The following is a 10695-nucleotide window of genomic DNA, read 5'->3' on the forward strand; positions in this document are numbered from 1 at the left end:
GTTCGGAGCGTGCGATCCCGCGATCGTAATGACTCCGAAACACTCGTCCGTCTAAATTAGGCGAGCTACAAACGTAGGGATAATGAAACTCTCGTGACCGCATAACAGGGTTGCCATAATGTTGTATTTTAAATGCGGAATTACACATTTAAATGTTGAATTACTTGATTTGTGGACCACTCTAGTGAGGATGAGGGCAATAGAAGAAGGGAAGTGAGAATATCCAGCCAGCACGTGAATTCAAAATCAAGCATCTTGTTTGTAATAGCAGAGGTGCAGTTTTATGATATGATTTCGTTAATATCGCTGTCGAAACAATGATAAAGTAAGCTACATTACCTGTTGTACTAATGATTCGCTTTACTGGTGTTATAACGAGCCTATGTTTGTGTATTTGTGATAATTGGGATTTGTCCTGCGTTATGCATGATTTAGAGTATGACTAGTGCAGTTGGTGTGTACCGCGGATCGTGTCCCGGGGCGGGCGCGGCGGTGCGTCCGAGACGTGGGCCCGTGAGAATGTTGCGAGTCGTTAGGGTTAATTTGTTTATCGTTACGCAATTTGTGAACACTATGTTAGGTCTAAGATAATGCGTGACTGGTGAAAAAAAACGTTCCATCATCACTAGTTTTTGTCTTGTGATCGTTTTCACATCCAATCATTTCTATAAGACGTGACAAAACCGATCATCCTTTTGCTTTTTGTCTCATCGTGTATCCTTAACTTATCTATCTGCTTTCGGAATCTTGTAAAAAAATATAATAAAGCCCTTCAGGGAAAGAGATATAGAAAATCTTAACGCAGCATAATAAACAATTAGATTGTATCGTTACTTGTTCTTCACTTCAAATAAGAAAGGGGTTAATTTGCAACAGACCCCTTTCGTTACGGTATGTGAAGATACGTTACTCAAACCGGAACTTATAATACGAAAACTGTTGACTGTAAAAATGTACGTTATTTAATTCCTTACATAATGGATAAATTTCATATCTAAGTCATATATTTTTGTTTGTAATTTATCTCCTTTTAGCTATAGGAAGGCTTATTATCGCTTACTCTATCTCGGTATCTCGTATGGAATCGAAGTCGACTTGACTCTAACTGAACAGTGTTTGGCGCGAACTCGTCGATGACGGTCGTGGGTTTAGTTCTATCTTGCGCACCCGCTTTTATATAAATACGTAAAACGTACCATTTTAGTTTGTAATTTTGATACATCTAAAAAACAACGGTAATCAAATTTTTATTGGATTTCAAATGTGTTTTCACATTCCAAATATGCAGAATTTATTCGCGTTAATCAAATCTTGTTTTAGTGTATTTTAGTGTAAAGTGAACAGTGATTTGTAGTTGGATATTTATTTATATAATCAAACATTTTAAAATGAAATTTTGAAAATGTTTTATAGGAATAAAACTGTTGATCGAATCTAGGACCTCATGTTGCGTATATTTTCAAAATAACTAAACTATCGGATAGATGTTATTTGGGAGTTATACATTTCTGGCGGATTTCAATACCAATGCTTACAAAACACATTTTCCATTCAATATGCTTTTAAATTTAATGGCCATGTTGAATGAATTGTTATCTCACAGTAGATATGAATGCACCATATGACAGCACACACAGTTAAAAAAAAACATAATCTTCACCTTTGTAATTTAAAATAGGTAATTTAAATATTCAGAGTAAACAGCGATAGTACCAATTACCTAATTCATCAAGTTCAAACTAGTATTTACAACGACAGCTAGGTATATAAGACATATGGGATAAAGAGGTTCTATTTTTATATTTTTTGACAGAAATAACAAAAGACCCACCACCGCCTTATCAAGAAAATGCAACAGATCAATTCGAAGATGTACAAGGGACATCGCAGTCACGTATTACGGTACGTAGAACAGACACTTACGGCCAGAGATATGTCTTATCTAGATATTTGAAATATCTCAATCAGATCAATCTCTAGCTCCCTATACGTTCCCATCGAAGGGCTCGGAGTTTACCCTAATAAGGGGTGATTAGGCCATAGTCAACCACGCTGGCCAAGTGCTGGTTGATTGACTTTACACATATCTTTGAATTATTTCGCTGATATGTGCAGGCATCACGATGTTTTCCTTCACCGTAAGAACTTTGGGTAAATTATGTACATATGAAATTTGAAAATCGAAATTCACATTGGTACATGGCGTGATTCGAACCCTAGACCTGTAGATTACAAGTCATGTGCTTATACTCTAAGCCACCGACGAAATACACACAAGATACGAACCATAAATTTTGTACTACAAAATACTTTTATTAAATTTTTTGTTTGTATCTTGTATTTCAGATAATATTCTCGAAAGCATTTTGTATCTGGTATCTGAAATACTTTATTTAAAAATATCTTGTATTTCAAATACTTCGTCCAAGGTATTTTGTACATCACTGCTTATGGCAACATTTTAGAAAGTGATTTACCAGTCAAAGATAGTTAAATGTATTAATTAAAGACCGGGTGCATATGGAAGTGAATTTCTTAGGTAAATTACTCGTTTGCATTTTAATTTGGTGATATAACATGGGTAAAAAATATTCTTACATCGCCGCCGGAAAGCTGTGCCCGATAACGAACATTCGAGTCGTTAATGCATACTTGTTAACGTTAATGTTAACTTAGTATTATGTAAATAAACTAGAAAATCATTTGTACATTAAAATGTGTAACGAATGATGGGAAAGAGTAAAATAAAAAAAAAAAACAAATTCACAGAGAGTTTTCAAAACCCTTAAGAATACTAATATTATAAATGCGAAATTTTAGATGGATGTTTTATAGAGTTTGTAGCCTAAACTGGTGAACGGATTGCTATGAAATTTGGCATAGATATAGAGGATAGTGTGGAAGAACACATAGGCTACTTGCATTTGATTTTTTTTAGTGACTAAAAAAGTTTTTTAGTGACTTGCACGTATATTTTTACATTTATTTTCACTCGAACTATAATGGAAACAGGATTAGATGTAATAACGTGTTATGGGTATATTAAATCATCCGCTAAATAACATAATAATAGAGCTGTCTGATGTCCGCGGTCTCGCACATGCTAATTCTGAATGTATCTTATAAATTATAACAATTCATATTCGATAATCACATTACTATTAAACAGATTATTTATTGTCATATAAATAAAATAACAATCATAACAATCTATATTCTAATATAAAAATTCGCCGTTGAATACTTTATTGTAATATTATAAACTAGCTGTTCCCGTACGGCTTCGTTCGCGTGAAATTATATTTTATTGTTTACATTTGTCAAATTCTGCAAATACAAATGTCATAATTACCGTTACCTTAATGTTGGCAGCTGGTAGTTTGTGGTCCTTTTCCCACGTGTGGTTTTTTCCAATTTATTTACCCCCTAAGTGTAATGGCGTGAAATTGTATAGCCTAAAACGTGTCGTAAGAGTAGGACTTTTTATTCAAGAAAGAATGATTCAAAAATTGCTGTGATTTCTGACATCTTACGCCACGAAGTAGTGCTTGTTTAGGCCTTATTACTCGTATATTAGTATTGATTAGATTGTGTGATATTGATGGGCGGACAACGTCTAGACTCTAAACACATTTAATAAATATTCAAGATAAATATAGCAGGTAATGCTGTTAAACATAATCTATTAATCAAATAAATAATTTCAGGATAACACACCAATATTCGAAGTGCTAGATTTACTGGCGAATTGCAAAATAACTCCGAAATCCGATGAAAACTCGCATTCAGACGTCGATTACGTCGAAATCGAAGACATGGGTCTTTGGCATTCCTCGCCTTTGCGGCATCGACATAAATCTAAAATCTCATTAACATGGGTACTGAAAGATAACCTCGAAAACGTCAAAGTAAAACAAGACGATATAATAAAAAACAAATTGGGGTATTTAAGCAAGAATTGTAATCAACTAAACGAAACTGAACGACTTGTTACGAAGTACAAAGGCCAAGTGAATCGAGTTGTTGGTCGTAATGAGAATTATCATAATTTGAAGTTTAGAAGCGCTTGTGAGGAGTTCAACGGTCAGGAATCTTACTCGGACACTAGCGTTGGCACAGAAGAGTACGTACGGAGAAAACACAGACATCGACACAGGAGAAAAAAGCGGCAAAACGGAAAATTCGGATACGACATTAGAGATTTGGATAGCTTCTTGAGTGCAGTAAGTATTTTTTTTATTCTTTTTCATTTTCAAAATTCATTGAATTGTCCATTCTACAAGTACAGATTAAAAAGAAGATTCACAGACAATATATAGATTATTTTTGCCAGATGTTACTGGCAATAAAAACAGTTAGCCATATGTTACATGATCATTATGTCGGCGAATCTGACCAACTGACTAGTAGCTTTCGTATAACAACGAAACCATACAAATGCGATCGCGTGGGAACGAATTACCGCAGAATGTTAACATAACTATTAACCCATAAATATGTTACCAATTTATTTGTAACAATATTGTAGCAATTTTATTTGCAACAAGATATACTAAATAGTAATTTCCATTTCGGACGATTTTACAGGTTGAGCTGATGTTTTAATAATTTTATTGTTTTATGGCATTTATCACATAACAGAGATAACATACTTATTTAGTTTTAAGCGTTTTTATGAATAGTAAACTGCCAGTATTTTCTACCACTCGAAAGTTGTCGTTCAATCAATGCCACATAAATAAAAAACACATTTACTCTACATGACTTCCGAGTTTGAAATAAAGATGGTCGTCTAATTCATATTTAATTACTTCGCAAATCGATGGTAGATTGTGTCAGTGTGTCGTGCGGTGTTAACAATCAAGCCCACTTCCTCATCCGTTCGTCGTAACTGTGTTAATGATGAGTCTTGTCTTTTATGAATGATAGTGAAATTAAATTCTATAGTGGTTTTTAACGTTTTCTTTTAAAAAAATACTCAATCAAGTCTAGATATCAAATTATTTGGGCTCGTTTCTTTCCTTCGTTTAAGACTTGGTACTACCGGAAAGATGTATAGCGACTTTGCTAAATCTATCTATTTCTAAATTTAAATTGCACGATTTTAATTAAAATATCACCACAGCATTCAAGCACGTATAACTGTAATTCGTATGCATTTACGAGTGTACTTTATTGCAATAGCTTGAACATTTTGAATTTAGTCGCGATTCTAGAACCTTCGCCATTACTCATTCCTGCAATATTATTGTGACAACGTAATGTTCGATGGTGCGGCAACAACGCTTACGGACTCAACTACTCTTACTTCTTGGCGATTATCCTCTCTATTCCAATGGGTTGAGGTTCATGTTGTTGTATATTTCTCTATAATTTATGTGACAATTGTGTTGCTCGTAATTTTTGTTTTTACATCATAACCAATGCGGAGACGATTTCATCAAAATTCCTACATCATAAGAGAAATTATGATAGAGTGAACTTTAACGGTTGCACATGGTTGGTATTCGTCGGTATATTTTCAATTATCTATTTTTGGCCGTGCTAAATGTTAACAGTCAAAACATTTGTAATGGCACTTTAATGAGACTGGGTCACTTGAAGATGTTCGAGTAAAAAACTACATAGTACTTTGGCTGTATATTTGCAGAAGTGTTCAATTAATCCTAACTTTAACGAGCAATAGGAAAACAATACTTTTTACCTAATAGAATTAAATTAGTGGTTCACATGTATATCAAAATTATACCTTTTATTCCATTCTGTTACAGTTTGGAAAAATACAAAAATATTAAACCTCAAAAAAAATGACAGTAAGTTAACCGCGAAATTGGCAGAAAATTGTTCGCGGCATAAACTGCATCTTTAAAGCACGGTATTTTGGCAACATTAAATACGGACTTCGTTTCGGCCTTTGGACATTACCGATTTTCAAAAAATTACACTGCGATTTCACGCAATTATCTTCTCTCCGTATTGAAAATTGAACGCTATTTTCGATTGTAAATATGTAAAAAGAAAACATAACCAGGGACTGACTTGGATCGCAATCTGACAAGATATTTTTTTGTACTTTTTTATAAAGGTTGCACTGTCATCCGGTTAATTTGGCGGTTAGAACACTCCCATGCCCTTTAGTTCCATAGCAACAAGAAAGGGAAAACGTTAGTGCACCTGCTACTACTAGCACATTCCTTGTTAAAACAAACTAACGATGCTATTGTTTTTTGTTCGTTAAATTCGTTTGTGATACAAAACTGCATCTGTTCTGTTTAATTTTTTTTTTTACCGTATTAAGCTTCTGTGACAAAATAAAAACTTTTTTGCACACTGGCAGAAATATATTTGATTAATTATGCATTACCGAGTGCGGACCTGTGCTGGGCCATTCATCAGTGCTCTTAATTTAAAACAACGATATATCTCGGCGAGGTTAAACGCTAGTAAGTTAATTACGCCAGTTCGTATCGCATGTAATATGATATATCCGAAGACGTTAAAAAATTACTATATAATGTTCCGATGATTAGTCTTTCGACCTTTGCCTGATGTATCGTGAATTAAAAACGTTTTTATAGGTTATGGAACTCTGTTAAATGATATGCCGTTGTTATGCTTTGAGTAGCTACTTGTCATCAATACTGATTGTAATCTATCATTTACATTTTATCTACAGTCGTTAAAACTGGATTAGACGTTTCTATTTTTTATTTAAAAATAAAACGTTAAGCAAACTTTAAACCATAGTAGCATTTTGCGTATTTGATTAATCATACTGTAAATCACATGATTATGAATCTTGGTTACTACTTTTCGAATACGTTGATTTCTATTACAAGCTTTTAAAAACGGTTAGATAAATTGTACATTATAATTGGCAGGCATCTATAGATCACCCAGGAAACATTCCGGTAGTGATAGCGTTCCCGACCACGTTGTACCAGACGCAGAAGGACTGCCAGCAGGAGCTGACACTGCCGCTGGGCACCGTCGTTAACGCAGTGTTCAAGAACCAGCAGTGGGTGTACGCACAGACTCCACATGGCCACGAGGGATACGTACTGTATACCGCTTGTTTACCGCTAGGAATATTACCGAACAGGTAAAATTTTCCGCACAAAATTTTATCACTAGCTGTTCCCCCATGACATTATAAAAACTTTGTTTTATTGTTTTACATTCTGTAGAACAATTAATTGTAAATTGTAAAATTCAAATACCCAAATGGCTGCAAAGGCCCTTGTCATTGGCTGAAAATTTAAATAACCATGGCACCTTTGCTTCTTTGCAGCTATTGGCATGTAGTTTTTGACCCTTTGTTACAGATCATTTTTTTTCAATTTACTCATCTTAAGATCAATGAAGTAAAATATATAAATGTAAATATATAAATAATGTGCATATTCCAGGACATCAGTACAAAAAAAGACTCCGTGCTGGGAAAGCAGCACCGACATCTATCCGCGGCCGTGCGGCAACCTCACGGACACGGAGAAGGAACAACTGCGCGGGCGAACGCGTTCCGAAACACGCAGTCGCACACGCACAGATAGATCTCAAACTTGCGCCGAAAAAGACTTTGATACGTTATATTTAAAAACTAAATCTATTTGTTCCAATATTGATAAAATTCATGATAAAGAAAATGTACAAATTAAAAGTGTTGTGAGACGTCAGACTTTGTTAGTTGTCAATAGTGATTACGGCGGGAACGTGTTGAACAAGACTTTATCTGTGAAGAAGGGGGACGTTGTGATGCTGGTGCCAGGTGTAGGTGAGAGCGACGTTGATTCAGAGTGGTTTTATGTTAAGAAAAAAGATGGAAGTCAGGGTTTCATACCTGCGGTTGTAGCTGGTCATGGATATATTTAATAAAATGTTTGTTACGAAATAACGTTGATTTACTTATTTCACATGACTCTATCATAGAATTTCTTTATTGGTAACTCTAATAAGAGCCAACCTCAAGAAAAAAAAACCTTTATAAAAAAAATTGAAATCTACAGATTTGGCTTCTAAAAAAACCGTCCAATTTACCTTTCTACCAGTTTTATATTATATAAAAAAATAACTCTTGTTAGATTAATGGATTAAATAAAATAAAACTCAAATCAATTGTCAAAAATAATATTTCAGAGCTATTACACATCTTATCTAAAATGTAAAACCTGATCTCTGTATTTAAAACTAGTGCAGAGGTCGATTTCTGGACTGGATCCGGCAATCGCAAGCAACTTATTTGGGTTAGTTCTTAATGCGGCAGAGTATACGGTTGTAGCGGACACAGGCAGTTCCACTTTGATTTCTCCAGAGTAACTGAGTTGATAGAGGTGTTTAGCTGCCCCTCCCGCTACCACACAGTCATCATGGAAGAATGAGACATGGATACCATGGTCTGGGATATCAAACACCATCACTGGGTCCAGTGAACGCTGATGCCAGAGTGATAGCCGAGGACCACCGCCACAAACCTTTAAAGACAAAAAATAATGTTGTTAATTTGTAAATAGTTTTACTTACCTGTGAAACTTATTTATTTTTTCGAACTTTGCCCACAAAAGAAAACATTTTTTCATAAATCAATTATTAAAGTTGGTAGTTGGTAGTACAGGTGTACTCTACACTACAAGAGTTCTCTTAATGCTAACCATACAATACAGAGATTTTAAGCAGGGTTTTAAATATTCTGTGAAAAAACATCAGGAGAATTATAATATCGAAAATTAATGTATTGGAGTTCAAAAAATGTTGCTTACTATCCAGTCTTCATCTAAAGCCACAGATCCAATCCATTTACCGATTTCAGGTCTGGATATGTTAGCTTTTTTATGTGGCTCCAGTTTGTTATGTGACTTTCCCATTCTTGTGTCCCACAGCATTACTAAACCATCTTCACCTGCTGATATTAAATGTTTACCTCTGGAACATTACAATAAACATTAGGTTTGCCAACATTTCTTGCAGTTTTCAAATAGTTTATATAAAAGAATGTTGGTGGCTAAGAGCTTCGGTACTTGACCTGCAATCTGGAGTTCCAGGGTTCAAATCCTTCATGTTCCAATGTTTTTCAATTTCAAAATTTCATTTGTACATATTTTATGACATTCTTACAGTGATGGAAAACAATAGCAATATGCACATATTGGGGAAAAAAATCAAAGATGTCAACATGAACTGGGCCAATGTTGACTAAGGCTTAGTTAATTAGCTAGCTAGTTAATTCAGCAAGCTGATGTTGATGAATATGAAGTTACAATATCATTTTAGTAAATTTACAATAGAATAATAATGAAATTAATTAAATTTTATACTTACCTCCCATGTACACTATGAATAAAGTCTTTATGTCCATCATATGTATTTAAATGTCGTCCATCCTCCAAATTATATACATAAATTTTATTATCACCACAACCAGCGTAAATCTTATTTTCTTCTTCATTAAACCATAAACTGTTTACATCGGTTTCATCGATTTTCGATTGAAATGCAATTTTGATAGTCCAAGCAGGTTTACTTAATTTTGATTGAACAATGGCTTTCCAATCCCAGCCAGATATTTCATTGACTGTGCCGACAATGAGGAAGTTTTCAGTACTAACCAAACTACATATCTGAGTTTTGTTTTCTAACAGATGCAAAAGTTTTGGTTTGTTATAATCTGGCGTAAGTAACTCAATAACTGGATGAAGAATAGTATCGAGACTGAAAAAAAAATAGTTTCATCAGCAGCTATGTCGTAAACTATAAGAGATTTTTTAAAAACATACTGATATAAATAAGGATGTACTTACTCAAACACCGCTATGTGTCCATAAATATTACCAGCAATTAAATATTTACCACACGGTGAATATGTCTGACACAGAACAGTGTTGTACAATATTTTATCCAGCATTTTACAGTCTTTTAAATTACGTTTTTTTTCTAATTTCTCAACTTTTGCAAATCAAACATAAACATAACCTTAAACGTCAAAAATAAATGAATATTTTTTTAAATAAAGTGACAGATTATGGAATTCTAGAGTAAATACTTATTTTATTTTATGTAAACTGAATTTGTATAACCGATGATATTATTTTTATTTAAAACGTCCTAAACAAAATTCAATTATTCAGTTAAAGTCATTGAGAAGAAAAAAATCAGTTTTAAATTGATCCCAGTAAAAAACATTTCATAAATAGGAACGCACAACCATAGATTGTCATAGAGTAATGAAAAGTTGACAAATTAAGGTGTGACCAGTTTCAGTGTTTTTCTAAAATTTTAGCAGAATTCCGGGAGAGTTATTAAAGAATGTAAATTAAACAAGATTTAAATAGATAACCACATAAAAACATGATGTTGAAATAAAAAAAAAGATCTGTACACTTATACATCACTGTTAATAATCTTTCCATAAAACTTATGTTAGCGTTTTTAAGAGGCCTTGTAAATGTTTTTCTATTCATCATCATCATCTCCTTATCCTACTCCCGTAAGGTCGGCGCAACAGGTTTTTGTCCTTCTCAAAAAAATGTTTTTCTATTAGGAACTGATAACACAGGAAAAGCTCATTGAATTAAGACGTGTAGCAAGCAGAATGTCAAATGAAATCTGGTCACACTGACCAATAATACAGACAATAAATTCGTATCCTTTCAGCCAAGATGGACGTGCGATTTACGAATAAAAATTCTTGAGCTGTATATA

The 10695-nt window shown here is 33.9% G+C and overlaps 2 protein-coding genes across 4 annotated transcripts in view; one reads left to right on the forward strand and one right to left on the reverse strand.

The window, feature by feature from the left end:
- LOC106109483 overlaps positions 1 to 7894 on the forward strand; it is a 13569-nt gene extending 5675 nt beyond the window's left edge. For 2 of the 3 annotated variants that reach the window (XM_013290997.1, XM_013290996.1), the window contains 4 exons: positions 1814 to 1902; positions 3708 to 4223; positions 6882 to 7102; positions 7410 to 7894. In XM_013290997.1, the coding sequence (XP_013146451.1) occupies positions 1814 to 1902; positions 3708 to 4223; positions 6882 to 7102; positions 7410 to 7872 (1289 nt within the window). In that variant the 3' untranslated portion in view covers positions 7873 to 7894. Of the gene's footprint in view, positions 1 to 1126; positions 1236 to 1813; positions 1903 to 3707; positions 4224 to 6881; positions 7103 to 7409 lie in introns of those variants that run through there. The other variant, XM_013290998.1, reaches the window with a different exon arrangement.
- Positions 7895 to 8111: 217 nt separating this feature from the next.
- LOC106109204 (THO complex subunit 6) lies at positions 8112 to 9994 on the reverse strand. The gene is made up of 4 exons (XM_013290614.1): positions 9795 to 9994; positions 9316 to 9705; positions 8757 to 8919; positions 8112 to 8471 (listed from the first exon to the last, which is right to left on the reverse strand). The coding sequence occupies exons 1-4, from the start codon at positions 9896 to 9898 to the stop codon at positions 8151 to 8153; spliced, it is 978 nt and encodes a 325-aa protein (XP_013146068.1). The 5' UTR covers positions 9899 to 9994; the 3' UTR covers positions 8112 to 8150.
- Positions 9995 to 10695: the final 701 nt, after the last annotated feature.

This window comes from Papilio polytes, unplaced genomic scaffold (assembly GCF_000836215.1).
Source record: "Papilio polytes unplaced genomic scaffold, Ppol_1.0 DF821289.1, whole genome shotgun sequence".
Taxonomy (NCBI): Eukaryota; Metazoa; Arthropoda; class Insecta; order Lepidoptera; family Papilionidae; genus Papilio; species Papilio polytes.

What these genes read in the sequence shown, in the direction of transcription:
- LOC106109204 (XM_013290614.1), bottom strand. Translation starts at nt 9,898, where the DNA reads ATGCTGGATAAAATATTGTACAACACTGTTCTGTGTCAGACATATTCA. An exon ending in ATTCATAGTGTACATGGGAG is followed by an intron (nt 8,920 to 9,315) that starts GTAAGTATAAAA and finishes GTAATGTTCCAG; the next exon opens with AGGTAAACATTTAATATCAG. An exon ending in CTTTAGATGAAGACTGGATA is followed by an intron (nt 8,472 to 8,756) that starts GTAAGCAACATT and finishes TTGTCTTTAAAG; the next exon opens with GTTTGTGGCGGTGGTCCTCG.